Source organism: Lissotriton vulgaris, chromosome 2_1, assembly GCF_964263255.1.
Source record: "Lissotriton vulgaris chromosome 2_1, aLisVul1.2, whole genome shotgun sequence".
Taxonomy (NCBI): domain Eukaryota; kingdom Metazoa; phylum Chordata; class Amphibia; order Caudata; family Salamandridae; genus Lissotriton; species Lissotriton vulgaris.
The window spans coordinates 1063993720-1064017041 of NC_141687.1; the positions used below are offsets into that span (position 1 = coordinate 1063993720).

Below are 23322 nucleotides of genomic sequence, written 5' to 3' on the forward strand. Positions count from 1 at the left end.
CAATACTGTGTTTGCCAACACGGGTATTTAGATTAACATTGTCCAGAAAACTTTTTATGTGGTAGATATTGCTTGAAAAGCATGGGCCTCAACTAAAGTATGGTTCTTGGAGTGCCACATACTAGTCACACTGCTGGGACCTGCCACCTGTGTGAGCTTTCTAAATGTTCTGCATAGCCATTGTCTTTAAAAAATGAAAGCTCCGACAGCTTAACGTAAAAATTGTATTTATTTGGTCCATATTCTCATTACAGAAGGCATTCCAAACTCTCAAACTTCCAGCCCATCTGCATTGAGAACACAGAGCAGCAGAATCCGATCTCTGAACTACTGTTCAAAGCAAAGGTTCCCCGGTTCTCGGCCATTGCCGTCTGCAGGTATTACATTTTAATGGTAATCATCCACTAACGTGTTACTTCATCTTTATTTATACAGAGAGTTCAGGCGGAATAGTTGCTTCTTATATATGTTCTACTTTTATTGTCTATGCCGAAACCATTCAGTGACATGCAATTGCTTAATGGTTCACCAGTGTGAACTGACGCCTTGCAAAAGCCAGATTTCTATTCCATGGCATGGTAGTTTGAAAGAAGCACTCTTCCTCATTAAGATTTGGGTGCAAAGACCCTGTTTCACATGCATTTCTTGACATATGTTGTAAGTAGCCACTGAGAACAAACTGAAGCATTGCTTCAGCTTGGTAGTAAACAATTGATGCAGAAGACAAGCTGATACTTGAAGAGACGTACTGTGCCACGCTACCTAGCCAATAACTCCATCCTTTCTAATGGATACTTCTCACTTTTTGAATATCCCCAGGCTCCAGAACTATTCCAGAAATGTTTCTAATAGGTGACTCCAATCGCACCTCCACCAGTCTGTATATGGCACCATCAGTTTTTACCAGCCTTAATAACAGGGCCAGAACATTACTACAGCATTGACTGATTTCTTCCGGTTTTAACAGCTCTTATTCAGCATAATCTTTTAAATGTTTCCTAAGATATCATGATTCAAACTCTATCAAAGTTATTGCAAGCAGATGTCCCTGCCTGATACTTCACCATTTCCCTGTGAACTGATTATGATTTCTTAACGTGTGACGACTGTGCGTCCATGCACCGATGAACAACAAGGAGTAAAATTCTATAATGTTCTTACTAGGTGTGGTTTAAAAAGGCCCTCTGACTTCCTTCAGGAAAGACTCCTGTCATGGTGAGACCCTCCATAGGATCTTCCTACAAGAAATATGCTGAAAAAGAGTGTTTGAGGGATGTGTGGCCGTGGATAGAAATGCTTTGCATCCTCCCGCCATTTAGTGTTGGGTCCGGATGTTTGCAAGTTGGTTTTCTTCGAAGAAGCCTCCTCTTGGTAATAGTGCGCATCAGCATCGACTCCATTGTTAGATTGTTTTCTTTCCGCCATGGGGTTCCGTCATGTATTATGTCGCTCCATTTCAATACCATTTTTGGGATCCTTTTGGTGAGTAATCTACTATAATCTCGTCTATATTGTTTCAGACACATTTTCCCTTCCTCGCGTATCAAAATTTGGAAGACTTTCATTGTTCGAGTCGGCATGTTTCGCTCTCGGCCTTTGGGCTTCGCCCATCCGAGCTATTGTACATCTGTTTGACGATACTCTGCTGATGGAACGGACTTCATTTTTTTGCCCCCAGTGCCATTTCATGTACCTGTGGGCTGACCTTAACGAGGTATGTAATCTGTACTTGTCCCCCGAGCCCAGAGAAGATGATTGTGATGCTTGTTGGTCGTTTCAATCGAAAAAGACTTCGCGGGACCGTTGGACACAACGCAAAGAAATAGAGACGGGAGTTCCAACACATGCCTGATGACTTCGGGCAGGAAGACTCGAACACGAAGATTTTGAGGCTTCTGCGGCCTAAGAAGAGGGAGCCTTTTCAGTCAAAGACTCTGACTCCGGCTTAGAGATCGATCTGGAGTGGCACGATCTACTGCCTGGTCAAGGTGCCGAATGTACCCAAACCTCTCACCTGCCCACACCAAAATCTTCAATCCCCACAAAACAAAAGGCATCTGGGCCGCTACTGCCATCTGTCCATGGTCTGCACTGAGACTCCGCTTCAGCTGCCTCAGGCTCGGCACCAAAAGAATATGGAAAGCCTTCTGGTTCCACACCAAGCCAAGATCCCACCTCTTGGGCTCCGACCTTTCTGGTTCTGAAAACTAAAACTGGTATGGCTCAGAAACCTTCGGTACCGAAAGCCAGATCTGCTCCTGCTACACTCCCAGAGCCCATTTTGGAGACAATACAAGAAAGACTCGATCCTAAACAAAAACAGATCCATATGCATCCAGAGACTGGCTGCATCATTACAAAGACTGACAAAGTGACTTCCACTAAGCAGCAAACTTATTTTTAAGAAGCTATTGATTAGCCAATGCCTTTGAAGAAAAAAAAACGATAAGGCTACCAATCCTCTGCACCTTTTTCCTCCTTCTCCATCTCACATACCACCATTGCCTTCTCTACGTCATTCACCATAGAATCCCTTAAACATTACACCTCAAGGATCTCTACATACAGACCCAGATGTAGAGGGGGGAATGACACTTGCGGTGCGCCACCACCACCAGATCCTTGGCAGGATTATGATATTGGCCCAGACCTCTATCCTGCCAAACCCTCACCTCCTGATGATACTACATCATATCAAGAGTTCATTGCTGGGGCAGTAGCATACCGTGCGGTTACTTTACATAAAAAATCAGTGGAAGATATTTTATCTAAGACATTGTGCACCACACATAGGACATCGCAACCCCTTCCTATGTTAAAAAGTAGATGTGCCATGCAGATCATATTTTTAAGGTTCCTGCACAGGCTCGCATCATCGCCCTTAGCTAGGGTAAATAAAATGTATAAAGTTGCACCAACTGACCCTATTTTTATTCGAGGCCAGCTTCCACCAGAATTCCTAGTTCTTTCAAATGCATGTAAACATTCTAATTCACAGACTACAGCCTACACACCACCTCCTGATAAGGAATTTAAGCTATTGATGCTTCACGCAAAAGAGTTGCTGCACAATCTGCCAATCATTGGCAAATTGCTAATACACAAGGACTTTTTGCCAGGTATGACAGAGCTCACTGGGATGAAATTTGAGGAACTCCTCCAATATATCTCATTGGAACATAAAAGGATAGGCCAAGAACTGGTTCAGAAAAGAAAATTAATGTTCGAGGCACGTGACCTGTAGATTGCATGCTTTGCTTACTCCTGCCATCTAGTGCTGGGTCCAGATGTTTGCAATTTGTTTCTCTTCTAAGAATTCTTTCCAGTCACGAGGTAGGTGACTCCTCCTTTCAGTGATAGTGCTCATGGGCATCAACTCCATTGTTATATTGTGTTCGAGGCATGTGGGCTGCTGAATTCATATCTGTGCATAGATCGCCGCCTAGTGTTGGGTCCGGATGATCGCACATTGTTGTCCTGGAAGAGTCTACGAAGTATCACGAGATAGGTGGCTCCTCCCCTGGACTACAGTGCGCATGGGCATCGACTCCATCCTCAGTTTGTTTTTTTCCACCATTGGGTTCGGATGTATATTGGTTCACTCTAGTCGGAATCGATATAAAACTTTCCTAAGGCCAAAAGGCCTTTAGCTTTTCGTCAGTATAGTCTTGCGTTCGGTGCTTGATTCTTCCAGCTCAGTTTCGAGCCGGATTCCAGAGAGCCGCGTGCTTTCGTCGCTGAAGGCCCAGTCGACGCCAGAGACCTTACCGACAGACCATCATGGAACGGAGTCCGTTCAAGAGATGTCCCGTGTGCAACTCAAAATATCCCCACATCGATGTCCACCCGGTGTGCAACAAGTGTCTCTCGCCGGATCATGATGGAGCCAGTTGCATGGCTTGTTCCCGTTTTCGATCCAGGAACACAATTCTGCATCGTCGTGCTGCGCTCCAGGAGGCCCAGCAGACTGCACCGGCGCCAGTGAACATATTCGATGCCGTGGATGAAGAAGAAGCTGACCGGGAAGTTCGTGAGAACCTGTCGAATCCCGCGTCGGAGGTCGACTACAACTACGACGCGGATGTTGAAATGCTCGACGTAGAGAAAGTCGTTGACGAGGTAGGAGACGACGACGGGGCTTTTGGGGCCATGGAAGATAGCTCGAGTGAAGAGCTAACTCAAACTGACATTGGGGCCGAAACGCTTCAAAAGGCTCAGGTCGAGGGATCGCCACTAGGCCTTACCCAAGATCTTCCAGTGGGTTCTACGGCCCCGCCTTCGGGCTCGGCTACGGACATCGCTATTGAACCACACCCTGCAAAATCAAAACCGAAAGTGAAGACACCGGTCTCGACGCAAGTGAAAGCACTGGTGCCCCCATCGAAACTGAAGGTGCATATTGCTTTGGTCGGCTCAAAGTCCTCGGACGGGTCGGCACCGACAAAGCAAAGGGGCGTTATCGACCCGAAGAAACAGCTCAAGGGCGTCGAGACAGTCTGGCACGCCGAAGACAAAGGTCAAGGCAGTCAAGCCGAACAAATCGGCGCCGAAGACGGTCGACACCGACAAAGGGCTCAGTGATCCAAAGGTTCTCGAGACTCCGCGTCGACAAGACAAGGCCAAGAGCGGACCGGCCCACGAGTCCACGTCTAGTGGTGCCTCGAAGGATTCCGTCGAGTCGATGCAGCCGTCCGACGCTTTTTCCAAGAAAGTGGCAGACTCCCTACAGCGCATCAAGGCCAAGGCCTCAAGTGTCGGACCAAAACCTCCACCTTCGAAGCCTGTCGATAAACCTCAGAAGGCGTTTGTAGGAGAGTAGGGTCTGCAATCCTATGATCACCCAGATTTTTTGCTTTTGTTTCACTGGTTTACGACTTTCTCTGGCTGTGGGCCTACTAATCAGACCCACAGCCTTGCTGTTCTCTCACTAAATTGACACGTGTACCTTAGGTGCATTATCCAATTGGTACTGGGCCACCTTATCAGACCCTGTAACTCGGGGCATAGGTGTACCCAGGGCCTACCAGGGGCTGAAGCATGTATTATGCCACCCCTGGCTGGCCATCTAACTCTGACACAACTGGCTGCACAACAGCTGGGGCAAGGTGGTGTAATCACCCTTTGCTTTAGATATAGTATACCTATATCTAACCCTAAAATGGACACACAGATTCCTATCAGTCACTCCTATGGCAGGCCTTGACAATCCTGAAGGCAGAGTGCTTGGAATCGTGTGAGATGGTCCTCTGGCATGAGCTGAGCCCGTTTGCAGCTTGCGGTACCAAGTCCTAATAGCTGTTCCATGATAACGCATACCATATACTCTTAAGTGCATTATAATCCTCGCGGTTAAATGCTATCTCTGGTATCGCTTTATCAAAACATGTCGAGTAAGGTGTCATACGAATTGGAATACTAACCCCTCGCCAATTCTGGTGACGGGGTTAGCATTCCACCCTTCTAGAGGGACACGACATGTATGTAACTGTGAACCCCGGTTAAAGTTAACTCGAGCCTCAGCATCACAAAATGGATGCTGCCACCACAGACACGAGTCTGACCCCTGCAGCTGGGAGTCCTTCCAGCGAGGGGAGCTTGGACAAAGGGTTTCCTGTCAGGGGCGGTGCTAGCACCATCCCAGACAGGGTTTTGTGTATCCTGGGTAGGCAGGGCTTTACAGGAAGGTGACTGCAAGTGGCACCCCGGTGCTCACTACGCATCTGCTGGCTAGAACCAGTTCCAGGGGCACACCAGCCCCTGGCCTGGGAAAAGTCCGGCATGGGAGAGGGGTGTAACCACCCCCCTTCCTGGTCCCACCCCTAGGGCAGGACCTAGTCTCGTACCCACCCCTTTCTTTAGGATAAAGGCAGGAGCGGGGACCCTTCCAAATTAGATCATCTTTGAATCAAGATACTACTTTCTACGAAAGGAACTCTCGACTTCTTCTTAAGATTTCTCCCTTGTGGCTAAGGAGTAGTCACCCTGCATCCGCAGGCACCATCTAAGAACACTGCGGTTTGCTGCACATCCTGCCTCTGGAATCCGACCGACCAGCACGACGAGACCCGGCTTCCCTGGCACCTCTGACCTCTACCTACCTCTACAGCTAAGCTGAGAACCGTAGGTGCGACGAGACCTCAAGGGACCGGCCATCATCAGAACCGCACGACTTCTATCCAGCACGACCGCCGAGGGATCCTCTGGTGAGTGCTTTGGGGTCCGAGAAGCCCCGACCCTGAGCAGCTCCAGCACCGAAGTCCAGCCCCCCAGCATCCACGAGATCTGCGTGGGGCCCTTCTGCTTTTTGCTGCTCACCGCGTTGTCTGGCTACTAGCCCGCTGGCTTGTGGCCTTCCCGACGACGACCGCCGACATCACCACTGCTAGTCTGGTTGCTCCAGACTGGCCCTTGCTCCCTTCCAAAAGAGGAGCACCCCGGACCCTCCTGGTCCACTCCAGACGCCATTTTAGGTCCACCGCGTGGGCTTGAATTTGCCAAGACTTGTTGCCCCAATCCTGGGTCCAGCGACGTCGACAGCATCAACCATCGTGGGACAGCTCGCACCTCCTTCCTGGTCGCCTACAACGCCTCCTGGTCCGTGAGACTGCAGAGCCTAGCGTCGCCCACTCACCTGGTCGAGGTGACTTCACCCTGTGCCATCCTGGTGCCCACACAATCACTGGCTAGTGATTAAGAACTTGGTCCCCTCTGCTTTCAGGTGTCATCCATCTTCGATCCAGGCTTGGATCACTTCGAACTTCAACACTGGTCGCCTGCCAGCAACTTCTTTCTTCAGGCTCCATAGACTGCAACGAGGATTCCTGACGTCTTTCCAGACCTATGCATCCGCAGCCCCTGGGCTAGGTAACTTTGGCATTCCGGTGCCCCAGCATAGCCTCACTATCCAAGGGTCCAGATCCACTTTCGTTTTCAGCCTATCTAGTCTGGTTCGCCCGAGAACACTAACTTTGCTTTTACTAGCCTCCATAGACTTTGTCCCGCATCCCGCGTGAGAGTGCAGACTCTGCACCCGAGTCCCCTAGGCCTCCTACTAGTAATCTGAAGGTTCAGTAACGTAGTCCTAGCGATTCCAAAGCCTATTAGTCCAGTACTTACCTGCTAGTAATTTCGCATTCCACTTTCATAGTATATGGTTTTTCGTGCCCCTCGGGCATTTGTGTAAATTGTGCAACTTGAAGTATTTTCGTAAGAGTTTTGTTGTGTGCTTAGTACCCTGTCCTCATAAAGAGTACAGGGCTGTTGTGATCTAAATAAATACACTGTTTATTTTCATAACACTTGTGTGGTGTCCTTTCTCTTGGTGTTCAAGGGGTATATGTGATGGTATAACAGCTGGCTTAACACGCCCTCTAGAGTTTAGCCCGAAGACTGCTCGTATCCATGCTACTAGGATAGCTGGTCTATAAGGTTGACTTACAACCAATCATCAATAAGGGTTGTTTGGACTGATACAAAGTGCTCACTAGAATAGTGAACATTATATATCAGGCCAACTTCTCACAGCGTTGACGCCCATTCACTTCACGTTACCGCCTAAAGTGGCGCCGAAGGCTTTCGCCCCTAGAATGGCCAACGTGCCCGAGAAGGTGTCCTCAGTGCTGAAGTCGACAACAGTGGTCCCGGCTGTAGGAGAGTAGGGTCTGCAATCCTATGATCACCCAGATTTTTTGCTTTTGTTTCACTGGTTTACGACTTTCTCTGGCTGTGGGCCTGCCAATCAGACCCACAGCCTGGCTGTTCTCTTTCTAAATTACCTCATGTACCCTAGGTGCATCTACCAATTGGTACTGGGCCACCTTATCAGACCCTGTAACTCAGGGCATAGGTGTACCCAGGGCTGCCAGGGGCTGCAGCATGTATTATGCCACCCCTGGCTGGCCTCCTAAATTTGACACAACTGGCTGCATGACAGCTGGGGCAAAGTCGTGTAATCACCCTTTGCTGTAGGTGTAGTATACCTATACCTAACCCTAAAATGGACACACAGATTCCTATCAGTCACTCCTATGGCAGGCCTTGACAATCCTGAAGGCAGAGTGCTGGGAATCGTGTGAGATGGTGCTCTGGCACGAGCTGAGCCTGTCTGCAGCTTGCGGAATCAAGTCCTAATAGCTGTTCCATGATATCGCATACCATATACTCTTAAGTGCATTATAATCCTCGCGGTTAAATGCTATCTTTGGTATTGCTTTATCAAAACATGTCGAGTAAGGTGTCATACGAATTGGAATACTAACCCCTCGCCAATTCTGGCGACGGGGTTAGCATTCCACCCTTCTAGAGGGACACGACATGTATGTAACTGTGAACCCCGGTTAAAGTTAACTGAAGCCTCAGCTCCACAAAATGGATGCTGCCACCACAGACACGAGTCTGACCCCCTGCAGCTGGGAGTCCTTCCAGTGAGGGGAGCCTGGACAAAGGGTTTCCTGTCAGGGGCGGTGCTAGCACCGTCCCAGACATGGTTTTGTGTATCCTGGGTAGGCAGGGCTTTACAGGAAGGTGACTGCTGAGTGGCACCCCGGTGCTCACTACGCATAGGCCGGTCTGAACCAGTTCCAGGGGCACACCAGCCCCTGGCCTGGGGAAGTCCGGCATGGCTGAGGGGTGTAACCACCCCCCACCTAGTCCCACCCATAGGCAGGACCTAGTCACCGGGTCAGCCCCCTTTTTTAGTATAAAGATGGGAGCGGGCCCCCTGTTAAAATTAGATCATCTTTGGAATCAAGATACCACTTTCTTCGAAAGGACTTCACGATTTCTTCTTCAAGATTCTCCCTTGTGGCTAAGGAGTAGTCACCCTGCATCCGCAGGCACCATCCTAAAGAACACTGCGGTCTGCTGCAAGTCCTTCATCACGAATCCGACGACCCAGCTCGACGAGACCCGGCTTCCCTGGCACCTCTGACCTCTACTCACCTCTACAGCCAAGCTGAGAACCGTGAGTGCGACGAGACCTCAAGGGACCGACGATCGCCAAGACTGCACGACATCTTTACTGCAAGCCCACCGTGTCCTCCACTGGTGAGTGCTTTGGGGTCCGAGAAGCCCCGACCCTGCGCAGCTCCAGCACCCAAGATCAGCCCCCCTGCATCTCCACGATCTGCGTGGGGCCCTTCTGCTGTTTGCTGTGCACCGCGTTGTTTGGCTACTAGCCGGCTGGCTTGTGGCCCTCTGAACGACGCCCAACGACTTCACGACTGCTGGTCTGGTTGCTCCAGGCTGGCCTTTGCTTCCTTCTTCAAGAGAGGCACCCCGGACCCTCCTGGTCCACTCCAGACGCCATTTTAGGTCCACCGCGTGGGCTTGAATTTGCCAAGGCTTTGTTGCCCAATCCTGGGTCCAGCGACGCCGACAGCTTCTATCTTCGTGGGACAGCTCGATCCTCCATCCTGGTCGCCGACAACGCCTCCTGGTCCGTGAGATCTTCGAGTCAAGCGTCACCCACTCACCTAGTCGAGGTGGCTACCATCCGGTGCCCTCCTGGTGCCCACTGACTACTGGCTAGTAGTCTCGAACTTGGTCCCCTCTGCTTTCAGGTGTCATCTATCTTCAAGATCCAGGCTTGGATCCGACTGAACTTTCTTCACTGGTCACCGGCCAGCATCTTTTCTTCCGGCTCCTGGTCCGTCTACGAGGATTCCCGACGTCTTTTCAGACCTATGCAGCTGCAGCCCCTGGGCTAGGTAACTTCGGCATTTCGGTGCCCCAGCATAGCCTCACTATCCAAGGGTCAGAATCTACTTTCGTTTTCTCCCTACCAGGTCGGGTTCGCCCGAGAACACTAACTTTCTAATTCCTAGCTACCATAGACTTTTGTCCCGCATCTCGCGTGAGAGTGCACACACTGCACCCGAGTCCCCTAGGCCTCCTAGAAGTAATCTAACGATTCCCTAGTCAAGTCCTAGCGATTCCAAAAGCTATTAGTACTGTACTTACCTGCTAGGAATTTCGCATTCCACTTTCAGAGTATATGGTTTTCCGTGCCCCTCGGGCATTTGTATATACTGTGCTAACTTAAGTATTTTTGTAAGAGTTTTGGTTTGTGCTTAGTACCCTGTCCTCATAAAGAGTACAGGGCTGTTGTGATCTTTAAATAAATAACTGTTTATTTTCATAACACTTGTGTGGTGTCCTTTCACTGGGTATTCAAGGGGTATATGTGTGGTAAACAGCTGGCTTAACACGCCCTCTCGAGTCTTTAGCCTTAGACTGCTCGTATCCACGCTACTAGGATAGCTGGTCTATAAGGTTGACTTACAACCAATCATCAATAAGGGTTGCTGGACTGATACATAGTGTTCACTAGAATAGTGAACACTGCATATCAGGCCACCTTCTCACATTGGTGAGCAGCGGTTGGGATTTGAGCTTGCTGTTGTTTTACCACACGTATCCTAAGAATATCTTGTTGAAAGATCACATAAGTACTGTTAGGTACACATAACTAAAGCTTAGAATACTCTGAGTTCTACTGAACCAGCTGTTGTAGCTCCTCAAGGCTTAGCACACCTTGGCTGCAACTCTTAGCAAGGGATCAGTAGGTAAACACATAGTGTAGGTAGGTGCATCACTTACACCACACTAGAAACAGTATGTCGGACAAAGGAGGAAACACTGAGGTTCCCCTTGTGTCAGTTGACCCTCCACAGGTCATCTCTTCAAGATATACTGCGCTTAGCTTCCATGAGTTACGACAAGTGTGTACCTCTAGGAAGATTAAGCAGGGGTCTAACCCCACAACTGCCTTTCTGATTGGTCTCTTAGAGACTCATGATGCAAGGAGGGCTGGTAACCCAGACCCTTCTAATTCAGATGGCAACATGCCCTCCTTACAGGGTCCCTTTGATGCCCAGGACCATCCTCTTCAGGAAGCAGATGATGCTGATGATGAGGATGATGATTTGGTATCAGGGGATGAGGCAGAAAAGGAACAGGTAGAAGTCAGCAGACTAACCAGGTCCAACTTAAGCAGACATGAGATGGGCACTAGGGGACCCTTGGGGCCACTCTCAGGTCAGCTTAACATTGGGAATGGACGAGATAGATCTCTATCAAGAGGCTCTATCAGATCCCTTCATACCAATGGCTCTCAACGTTCCTCTCAAAGGGGAATGACATCTCCCCAGAGGAGAATGTATGAAGCTAAGGAAAAGGCAGCCAATCTGAGGATTGAAAGGGAAGAACTTGCCCTGGCCAAAGAGAGGCTTGCCTTTGCTAGAGAGCAACAATTGAGTGGGACAGTCCCCACTGGTGGCAGCATTGTACCTAGCAATAGGGAAAGGAGTTTTGATACAAAACACCTTGGTAAGATAGTGCCCCCCTTTAAACAAGGGGATGACATCCACAAATGGATTACTGCTTTGGAGAGGGCCTGCACTGTGCAAGGTGTTCCCCCAAGTCAGTGGGCAGCTATCTTGTGGCTCTCCTTTGAGGGTAAAGGAAGAGACAAGCTCCTCACCACAAGGGTGGAGGATGCTAATGATTACCAAGTCTTGAAAAATGCACTGGTTGATGGGTTTGGCCTAACCACTGAGCAGTACAGGGTGCTGTTCAGGGATACCCAGAAAACTCAGTCTCAAGATTGGGCTGACTTTGTAGATTGTGCCACTAAGGCTTTTGAGGGCTGGTTGCTGGGCAGTAAGGTTACTGATTATAAAGGATTGTACAATTTGATGATGAGAGAGCAAATTTTAAACAATTGTCAGAACCAGTTGTTGCATCAGCATCTTGTTGACTCAGATCTGACCTCTCCCCAAGAATTGGGAAAGAAGGCAGACAGATGGGTTAGAACAAGAGTTAAACAGAACCAGGGCCAGAATCAAGGTGGTCAGAAGAAAGCAGACCAGAAGGGTAAGGATTCGAAAGGGGAACAAAATGACCAGAAGTCTTCGACAGGTCCCCAACAACCCAAAGAGGGTGGGGGTCAGGCTCCCCAAAAGAAGAAAGAAGGCCAATCTAAAAGGTGGTGCCAATACTGCAAAAGTAAAACTCACTGGTTTAGTGAGTGCACCAAGAAAGGAGGAGGGCAGACTCCTGCCACTGCAGCCCCTAAGGCACCTGTGCCCCCTAGTACAGCCAGCAGTGGTAGTGCACCTCCCAAGGGTTTAGTAGGGTTAACCCTGGGTTCTGAGGGGAGTGACAACTTAGTTGGCACCCTCACTCAGGCTGTCCTTGTCAGTACAGGGGATATGGATATGTCCCCTGACATAAGTCCCAATACTTTGGGCAAATACAGACAGACACCTTTTATTAATGGAAAAATGGCTCAGGCCTATAGGGACACTTGTGCCAGTGTCACAATGGTGACACCTAGCTTTGTGGACCCTGGACAGATCATGCCAGGTACAGAATTCCTGGTGACCAATGCAAGCAATGTCACTACCAATCATAGTATGGCAATTGTAGCTTTCTCCTGGGGAGGGGTAACTGGCCAAAAGAAGGTTGTAGTTAGTTCAGACCTCCCAGTGGATTGTTTGTTGGGCAATGATTTGGAGTCATCACAATGGTCAGAAGTGGAGCAGAGGACTCATCTGGAAATGTTAGGTTTGCCAGCACATGTGTTTGCTGTGACTAGGTCACAGGCCAGAAGATGCCCCACTGAACAGGTGCTGGATCCTGGAACAATGGACCAGACACCTTCCAAGAAAAAGAGCAGTAGGGTTAAGGCTGTGCCTTCCCCCTTGCCCCAGGTTGTGGATCAAGTCTCAGAGGAGGCTGACCTGCAGGAATTGAGGGAAACTGAGCCTAGAGAGTTTGAACTTGATCAAGTTGAATTCTTGGGTTCAGGGGGACCCTCAAGGGAAGACCTGGGGAAGGACCAGTTAGGCTGCCCTTCTCTTGAACCCCTCAGACAGCAGGCTGCTGCTGAGGCTGCTGGGAACGCCACAGGTACCCACAAGGTATACTGGGAAGATGGACTCCTGTACACTGAGTCAAGAGACCCCAAGCCTGGCATGACCAGGAGGCTGGTTGTACCCTTGTCTCAGAGAGGTTTCCTACTTACCTTGGCCCATGAGATTCCCTTAGCAGGACACTTAGGCCAGACAAAGACTTGGGACAGGCTTGTCTCACACTTTCACTGGCCTCACATGAATGAGGATACCAAGGAGTTTTGTCGCTCCTGTGTCACTTGCCAAGCCAGTGGTAAGTCAGGTGGCACAACAAAGGCCCCCCTTATACCAATGCCTGTGGTGGGGGTGCCCTTTGAAAGAGTGGGGATTGACATTGTTGGTCCAATGGAACCCCAGACAGCATCAGGGCACAAGTTTATACTGGTGGTAGTGGATCATGCCACCAGGTATCCTGAAGCTATTCCACTTAGGACCACCACAGCCCCTGTGGTGGCAAGGGCCTTAGTTGGAGTGTTCTCCAGAGTGGGCTTCCCTAAGGAGGTTGTCTCTGACAGAGGTGCAAACTTCATGTCAAGCTATTTAACTGCTATGTGGAAGGAGTGTGGTGTCAATTACAAATTCACTACACCCTATCACCCACAATGCAATGGGCTTGTTGAAAGGTTCAACAGGACCCTAAAAGGGATGATTCATGGACTACCTGAAACACTCAGGCGTAGATGGGATGTCCTGATGCCCTGCCTTCTGTTTGCTTACAGAGAGGTCCCACAAAAGGGGGTTGGCTACAGCCCTTTTGAACTTTTGTATGGGCATCCTGTGAGAGGCCCCTTGTGTTTGGTGAAGGAAGGATGGGAGAGACCTCTCAAAAAGCCTGCAACCAACATAATGGACTATGTACTTGGTCTCCGCTCCAGGATGGCTGAGTATATGGAGAAGGCATCAGAAAACCTTAAGGCCAGTCAAGAACTTCAAAAAGCTTGGCATGACCAAAAGGCTGTCCTGACTGTTTATCAGCCTGGACAGAAGGTGTGGGTGCTGGAGCCAGTGGCCCCAGCAGCACTCAAAGACAAATGGTCTGGGCCCCACACAATCCTTGAGCAAAAGGGAGAGGTCACCTACCTGGTGGACCTTGGAACTCCCAGGAGTCCCCATAGGGTACTCCATGTCAACAGGCTCAAAGCATATGTCGACAGGAAGGACATGAGCTTGCTCATGGCCATAGATGAGGGACAGGAGGAAGAGAGTGACCCTCTCCCAGACCTGCTCACTCAGAATCCTGATGATGGGTCAGTAGATGGTGTTGTCTTTTGTGGCAGCCTCTCTGAACATCAACAGAAAGACTGTAAACAGGTTCTTCAGTCTTTCAGACATATGTTCTCTCTGACACCCAGTCAGACCAATTGGTGTACCCATGAGGTTGACACTGGTGACAGCCTGCCAGTCAAGAGTAAAATCTACAGGCAGCCTGATCATGTTAGAGACTGCATAAAAACTGAAGTGCAGAAAATGTTGGAATTGGGAGTCATTGAACCCTCAGATAGCCCTTGGGCTAGTCCAGTAGTTCTAGTGCCAAAGCCTCACACCCAAGATGGTAAGAGAGAGATGAGGTTTTGCGTAGACTACAGGGGTCTCAATGCAGTCACTAAGACTGATGCCCATCCAATACCAAGGGCAGATGAACTTATAGATAGATTGGCTTCTGCCAACTACTTAAGTACATTTGACTTAACAGCTGGGTATTGGCAAATCAGGTTAGCTGAGGATGCCAAACCCAAAACAGCATTTTCAACCCCTGGTGGGCATTATCAATTTGTGGTAATGCCCTTTGGTCTGAAAAATGCACCTGCCACCTTCCAAAGGTTGGTGAATCAAGTCCTTACTGGGCTGGATGACTTCTGTGCAGCATATCTAGATGATATTGCTGTCTTTAGCTCCACCTGGGAGGATCACCTGGTCCACCTGAGGAAAGTGTTAGAGGCTCTGCAAGCAGCAGGCCTCACTATCAAGGCCACCAAGTGCCAGATAGGGCAGACACAGGTTGTATACCTGGGCCACCTTGTAGGTGGAGGCCAGGTTCAGCCACTGGAGAGCAAAATACAGTCAATCAGGGACTGGGCTCCTCCAACCACCCAGACTCAGGTTCGAGCTTTCTTGGGCCTGACTGGATACTACAGAAAATTTGTCAGGAACTATGGTTCCATTGTGACACCATTAAATGAACTGACAAGTAAGAAAATGCCAAAAAAGGTTCAGTGGACAGCAGGCTGTCAAAAAGCATTCGATGACCTAAAGCAGGCCATGTGCACAGCACCTATCCTTAAGAGTCCAGACTACTCCAAACCATTCATTGTCCAAACAGATGCTTCTGAGTTGGGTGTGGGAGCTGTTCTTTCTCAACTGAATTTTGATGGTCAGGATCAGCCCATTGCTTTTATAAGCAGAAGGCTGACCCCCAGAGAGAAGAATTGGTCAGCTATTGAGAGGGAGGCCTTTGCTGTGGTTTGGGCCCTGAAGAAGCTGAGGCCATACTTGTTTGGCACTCACTTCAAGATTCAGACCGACCATAAGCCCCTCTTGTGGCTAAATCAGATGAAGGGTGAAAACCCCAAACTGCTTAGGTGGTCCATTTCCCTACAGGGGATGGACTTTACAGTGGAACATAGACCTGGTACTGATCATGGCAATGCCGATGGGCTCTCCAGATATTTCCACTTAGAACAAGAAGACTCACCTGGTCAAGGTTAGCTTATTGTCCCAAAGTTTGGGGGGGGGTCATGTAGGAGAGTAGGGTCTGCAATCCTATGATCACCCAGATTTTTTGCTTTTGTTTCACTGGTTTACGACTTTCTCTGGCTGTGGGCCTGCCAATCAGACCCACAGCCTGGCTGTTCTCTTTCTAAATTACCTCATGTACCCTAGGTGCATCTACCAATTGGTACTGGGCCACCTTATCAGACCCTGTAACTCAGGGCATAGGTGTACCCAGGGCTGCCAGGGGCTGCAGCATGTATTATGCCACCCCTGGCTGGCCTCCTAAATTTGACACAACTGGCTGCATGACAGCTGGGGCAAAGTCGTGTAATCACCCTTTGCTGTAGGTGTAGTATACCTATACCTAACCCTAAAATGGACACACAGATTCCTATCAGTCACTCCTATGGCAGGCCTTGACAATCCTGAAGGCAGAGTGCTGGGAATCGTGTGAGATGGTGCTCTGGCACGAGCTGAGCCTGTCTGCAGCTTGCGGAATCAAGTCCTAATAGCTGTTCCATGATATCGCATACCATATACTCTTAAGTGCATTATAATCCTCGCGGTTAAATGCTATCTTTGGTATTGCTTTATCAAAACATGTCGAGTAAGGTGTCATACGAATTGGAATACTAACCCCTCGCCAATTCTGGCGACGGGGTTAGCATTCCACCCTTCTAGAGGGACACGACATGTATGTAACTGTGAACCCCGGTTAAAGTTAACTGAAGCCTCAGCTCCACAAAATGGATGCTGCCACCACAGACACGAGTCTGACCCCCTGCAGCTGGGAGTCCTTCCAGTGAGGGGAGCCTGGACAAAGGGTTTCCTGTCAGGGGCGGTGCTAGCACCGTCCCAGACATGGTTTTGTGTATCCTGGGTAGGCAGGGCTTTACAGGAAGGTGACTGCTGAGTGGCACCCCGGTGCTCACTACGCATAGGCCGGTCTGAACCAGTTCCAGGGGCACACCAGCCCCTGGCCTGGGGAAGTCCGGCATGGCTGAGGGGTGTAACCACCCCCCACCTAGTCCCACCCATAGGCAGGACCTAGTCACCGGGTCAGCCCCCTTTTTTAGTATAAAGATGGGAGCGGGCCCCCTGTTAAAATTAGATCATCTTTGGAATCAAGATACCACTTTCTTCGAAAGGACTTCACGATTTCTTCTTCAAGATTCTCCCTTGTGGCTAAGGAGTAGTCACCCTGCATCCGCAGGCACCATCCTAAAGAACACTGCGGTCTGCTGCAAGTCCTTCATCACGAATCCGACGACCCAGCTCGACGAGACCCGGCTTCCCTGGCACCTCTGACCTCTACTCACCTCTACAGCCAAGCTGAGAACCGTGAGTGCGACGAGACCTCAAGGGACCGACGATCGCCAAGACTGCACGACGTCTTTACTGCAAGCCCACCGTGTCCTCCACTGGTGAGTGCTTTGGGGTCCGAGAAGCCCCGACCCTGCGCAGCTCCAGCACCCAAGATCAGCCCCCCTGCATCTCCACGATCTGCGTGGGGCCCTTCTGCTGTTTGCTGTGCACCGCGTTGTTTGGCTACTAGCCGGCTGGCTTGTGGCCCTCTGAACGACGCCCAACGACTTCACGACTGCTGGTCTGGTTGCTCCAGGCTGGCCTTTGCTTCCTTCTTCAAGAGAGGCACCCCGGACCCTCCTGGTCCACTCCAGACGCCATTTTAGGTCCACCGCGTGGGCTTGAATTTGCCAAGGCTTTGTTGCCCAATCCTGGGTCCAGCGACGCCGACAGCTTCTATCTTCGTGGGACAGCTCGATCCTCCATCCTGGTCGCCGACAACGCCTCCTGGTCCGTGAGATCTTCGAGTCAAGCGTCACCCACTCACCTAGTCGAGGTGGCTACCATCCGGTGCCCTCCTGGTGCCCACTGACTACTGGCTAGTAGTCTCGAACTTGGTCCCCTCTGCTTTCAGGTGTCATCTATCTTCAAGATCCAGGCTTGGATCCGACTGAACTTTCTTCACTGGTCACCGGCCAGCATCTTTTCTTCCGGCTCCTGGTTCGTCTACGAGGATTCCCGACGTCTTTTCAGACCTATGCAGCTGCAGCCCCTGGGCTAGGTAACTTCGGCATTTCGGTGCCCCAGCATAGCCTCACTATCCAAGGGTCAGAATCTACTTTCGTTTTCTCCCTACCAGGTCGGGTTCGCCCGAGAACACTAACTTTCTAATTCCTAGCTACCATAGACTTTTGTCCCGCATCTCGCGTGAGAGTGCACACACTGCACCCGAGTCCCCTAGGCCTCCTAGAAGTAATCTAACGATTCCCTAGTCAAGTCCTAGCGATTCCAAAAGCTATTAGTACTGTACTTACCTGCTAGGAATTTCGCATTCCACTTTCAGAGTATATGGTTTTCCGTGCCCCTCGGGCATTTGTATATACTGTGCTAACTTAAGTATTTTTGTAAGAGTTTTGGTTTGTGCTTAGTACCCTGTCCTCATAAAGAGTACAGGGCTGTTGTGATCTTTAAATAAATAACTGTTTATTTTCATAACACTTGTGTGGTGTCCTTTCACTGGGTATTCAAGGGGTATATGTGTGGTAAACAGCTGGCTTAACACGCCCTCTCGAGTCTTTAGCCTTAGACTGCTCGTATCCACGCTACTAGGATAGCTGGTCTATAAGGTTGACTTACAACCAATCATCAATAAGGGTTGCTGGACTGATACATAGTGTTCACTAGAATAGTGAACACTGCATATCAGGCCACCTTCTCACACCGGCCATAAAGCATCGACAATCTTTGTTGGAAGAACAACAAGAACAATTTATCGATGCTGAAACGGGCAGGCTTTCCCTTCATAAGCGGAAAATTGCCCCGGAACAGCCAATGGAGTCCTATGAAATTCCACTGAAGAAGAAGGATTCCACTTCGACCCCTGTTCGTGTGGAACCGGTTTCTCCACATGGCCTTGATGTCTCACCCACTTATTCAGATGTGGACACTGGGGAAGGCGATGAGGATGAATACAGCTATCCTGTCTACACTGAGCCAGATGATCCCTGGGCAGCTGCTTCTGACCCAGGTGATCCTCACTCTGCCCCAGACACTCAGATGTATGCGGTTAAAACGTCGCCTACAGAGGATTCAGCTGCGTTCAATGCCCTTATAGAAAGGGCAGCAAAGAATCATGACGTCCAGCTCCATGCTGACCCCATTGAAGTGGACTTTCTTTTTGACACCTATTCCGTCTCAGAGAGGACTGCCAAGACTCTGCCTATGTTGAAGGGTGTCTTGAAGCATGCTGGGGAGATCTTTAAAGAACCTACGAGAGCCAGGGTGATCAACCCTAGAATTGAAAAAAAGTATAAACCGGCACCTGGTGACCCTACGTACATCAAGGGACAGTTGCTTTTGGACTCTTGTTTCTAATGCCCGGAAGAGGGCTAATTCACAAACAACGGGTGATGCTCCTCCACCAGATAAGGAATCTAAGGTGTTTGAGGCATCAGGGAAAAGGGTGGCAGCTGAAGCGGCCAATATCTGGCGCATTTTTAAATACACAAGCACTTTTAGCCAGGTATGACAGGGCACATTACGACACACTGGAGACCCTGTTACAGCACCTGCCAGACGAATAAAAAGAGGCAGCTGAGATGCTCATCCAAGAGGGGAAGCTCATATCAAATGCTTCTATTAAAAGTGCACTGGACACGGCAGACACCTCGGCCAGAGCTATTAACAATAGTGTCATGCTGAGACGACATGCCTGGCTTAGAATCTCAGGATTCAAGCCGGAGATACAGACCACCATTTTCAATCAGACAGTAAACCCTGATCACCTATTTGGCCCAGAGGTGGACACCACCTTGGAGAAAATCAAAAAGGACACTGAAACTGCTAAGTCCATGGGGGCTCTGCAGTCCCAGCAGTGCAGGGATGGTTCTTTTTGTCGCTCAAGCAATAGAGGTGTTTCCAGAGGCCAGCTCTCCCCAACCACACAGTACTATAAAGGCGGCACGCAGACCACATACACCAAACAGAGTCGAGGTGGATATCATGGAAACCGCGCCAAAGGCAGAGGTCGTGGAAACAACAACTCCAGATCCTCCGCCACTAACAAACAGTGACGCCTTGTCACTGCCCCCCGACCATGCAACACCTGTCGGGGGGAGACTTCAACAGTTCCTGCCAGTCTGGAAGTCCATCACCACAGACAGGTGGGTCACACAGCTTATACAGTACGGTTATTGTCTGGAGTTAACATCCACTCCACCCAACATACCCCCAAGACCGCCGAGCATTTGCACTTATTGCAGCAGGAGGTCCTCGTCATGCTGCATAAAGGGGCAATCGAGCTTGTGCCTGTGAAAGAAAGAGGCACAGGAGTTTACTCACTGTACTTTTTAATACCATAAAAGGACGGGTCCCTCAGACCCATACTGGACCTCAGACCCCTCAATCAGTACATTCTGTCGGAGCACTTTCACATGCTAACCCTGCAGCAAGTCCTACCGTTGCTCAGTCAGGGGGATTTTCTAGCAACTTTAGATCTGAAGGATGCGTATTTTCATATTCCGCTGCACCCGTCACACAAAAAATACCTCCGGTTCACCATCCACAACCAACATTACCAGTTCAAGGTTCTGCCTTTTGGGGTCACCATGGCACCCAGGGTGTTTACAAAGTGCCTGGTGACAGTGGCAGTACACCTCAGGAGACAGAACATTCACGTCTACCCTTATCTGGACGACTGGCTCATCCAAGCAAAGTCGGCCCAGCAGTGTGCCGCCCACATGTCCCACACCATTCACCTTCTTCACAATCTGGGATTCTCACTGAATTACCCAAAGTCCCACCTGCAACCCGCCCACATACGGCAGTATCTGGGTGCGACGATAAACACTCTGGCAGCCACAGCACAGCCGAATTCAGTGAGGGTCAGCAGCATTCAATCGCTGTTACAAAAATTCAGCCCTCAACACTCGCTTCCAGCACGAGTGTTCATGCAGTTGATAGGCATGATGGCCTCCTGCATCTCCATAGTCCCGCACGCGAGACTACATATGCGTCCGCTTCAGGAATGCTTAGCACGTCAGTGGACAGGCTCACGGACAGTTGAAAGACCTAGTGTTGGTGAGCGGTCGGGCCTACAACTCTCTGCATTGGTGGAATCCACAAAACCTTTGCAAGGGACGACCGTTCCAAGAGCCTGTGCCACAGATCATCCTGACGACGGACGCTTCTCTCCAGGGATGGGGAGCTCATGTGCTCCACTACACTGTGCAGGGACTATGGACACCACAGCAAAGGAAGATGCACAACAATGTTCTAGAACTGATGGCGATCTTCATGGCAATGAAAGCCTTCAAAGTACATCTGTGCAACAAGGTCATGTTGATCCGGACCGACAACATAACGGCCATGTACTACATTCAAAAACAGGGAGGAACACACTCTCCACAGTTGTCTCATCTGGCTCAGAGCATGTGGAAGTAGGCCATTCAGAGAAACATCTTCCTCATGTCAGAACACCTCCCGGCAAGGACAATCAGATGGCGGACCTGCTCAGCAGGTACAGCCACCAAATGCACGAGTGAGAGATACATCCATCAGTACTCCACCCGTACTTCCAAAGGTGGGTTCATTCAGAGATAGACCTGTTCGCCACAAACGAGAACGCAAAATGCTGAAGCTTTGCCGCCAGGTTTCCACACCCGCATTCGCAAGACAATGCGATATGGATGAACTAGGCAGGCAAATTTGCGTACGCTTTTCCCCCAGCACCTCTAATACCGCTGGTGGCACGCCAGCTGAGGCAGCACTCGATGACTCTCATCCTGGTTGCTCCAACGTGGGCTCGCCAACCATGGTACACCACGTTTCTGGAACTGTCCGTGGTACCGCATCAAAGGCTGCGCCTCACACCCAGGCTTATGACGCAGAGCCATGGCGACATTCAGCATCCAGATCCGCAACAGCTCAACCTGGCGATCTGGCTCCTGAGGTCTTAGAATTTGGCTACCTCAACTTACCTCCTGACTGTATGGACATCATCCGGGAGGCAAGGAAGCCCTCCACCAGAGCATGCTATGCGGCGAAATGGAAGCGGTTTGTCGTTTATTGTGCAGACCACAACATTAACCCGCTGGATGTATCTATTCAAAACATCATTTGTTATCTCTTACATCTGTACAAATGTAATCTGGCCTATGCTTCCATTTGTATACATTTATCCGCAATGGCTGCTTATCTCCAAAACAGCGGCACCTCTCACTTTTCAGGGTGCCTGCCATTAAAGCCTTTCTGGAGGGACTCAAACGGGTCATTCCTCGGCGGACGCCACCAGCTCCCGAGTGGAACCTCAATGTGGTCCTCACCAGGCTGATGGGTCCCCCTTTTGAACTACTGCATTCCTGTGAGATTCAGTTCTTGACATGGAAAGTGGCTTTCCTTATAGCGATTACGTCGCTACGATGAGTTAGTGAACTCCAAGCACCAACTATCCAAGAGCCATTTATTCAGATTCATTCTAACAGGGTGGTGCTTCGTACTAACCCTAAATTCCTTCCTAAGGTAGTGTCTCAGTTCCATATCAACCAGACTATAGAACTACCTGTGTTCTTCCAAAATCCAGAGTCACTTGCGGAGAGAATGCTCCACACACTTGACGTCAAGAGGGCCCTAATGTACTACATTGATAGGACCAAAGATTTTCGGAAGACTAAACAACTATTTGTTGCCTTTGCGCCACAACACAAAGGTAACCCCATTTCCAAGGCTGGTATAGCCAGGTGGATCGTTAAATGCATCAAGATCTGCTATCAGAAAGCCAAGAGCACTCTCACCATTCCACCACGGGCCCACTCCACCCGAAAGTTGGGGGCCTCCATGGCTTTCCTTGGAAATATTCCTTTGGAAGACAAATGTAGAGCAGCCACATGGTCTACCACACACACATTTACAAAACATTACTGTGTTGATGTGCACTCCAAACAGCAGGCAGCTGTAGGGCAGGCTGTTCTAAAAACACTTTTCCAAACTGCTGCAGCTGGCACGGGTGGCCGCCGTTAATGGGGGGACTGCTATGTATTCCATGCACAGATATGAATTCAGCAGCCCACATGCCTCGTACCAAATATGATACTTACCAGTATGCATCTGTTCTTGGCATGTAGGGCTGCTGACATTCATATCGCCCGCCCTCCTCCCCGGCGCCTGTAGCGGCTGCAGCATTCACACATACTTTTGGCATGGTCATCATTCACGTAGTTTCACTCCATCTTGGCCACAATGGCTAAAAACAATCTGAGGATGGAGTCGATGCCCATGCGCACTGTAGTCCAGGGGAGGAGCCACCTATCTCGTGATACTTCGAAGACTCTTCCAGGACAACAATGTGCGATCATCCGGACCCAACACTAGGCGGCGATCTATGCACAGATATGAATGTCAGCAGCCCTACATGCCAAGAACAGATGCATACTGGTAAGTAGCATATTCGTTTTTTTCCGCCATCGGGTTCGGACGTGTATTGCTGAGCTCCGGTTCAAAGCCGTTCTTTGGGTTTTCCTTGGTGCGCAATCCAGTCTACCCGCGTCAGTATTGATTCAAATGTGTATATCCCACTTCTCCGTGTATCGTATCTGTTGAGGAAAACCTCTATTTTGATCGAAGATCTTTAGGAAGGCCATCCGGCCTAACAGCGTCGGTCTACTTCCCAGTCGAT

General features: G+C 49.8%; 1 protein-coding gene across 2 annotated transcripts in view; it reads left to right on the plus strand.

Moving 5' to 3' along the window:
- The window catches only part of KMT2A (lysine methyltransferase 2A), a 1431261-nt gene that overhangs the window by 1140657 nt on the left and 267282 nt on the right, over window positions 1-23322 (plus strand). For both annotated transcript variants that reach the window (XM_086956712.1, XM_086956713.1), the window contains exon 26: window positions 255-377. In XM_086956712.1, coding sequence (XP_086812838.1) covers window positions 255-377 — 123 coding nt within the window. The remainder of the gene's footprint in view (window positions 1-254; window positions 378-23322) is intronic.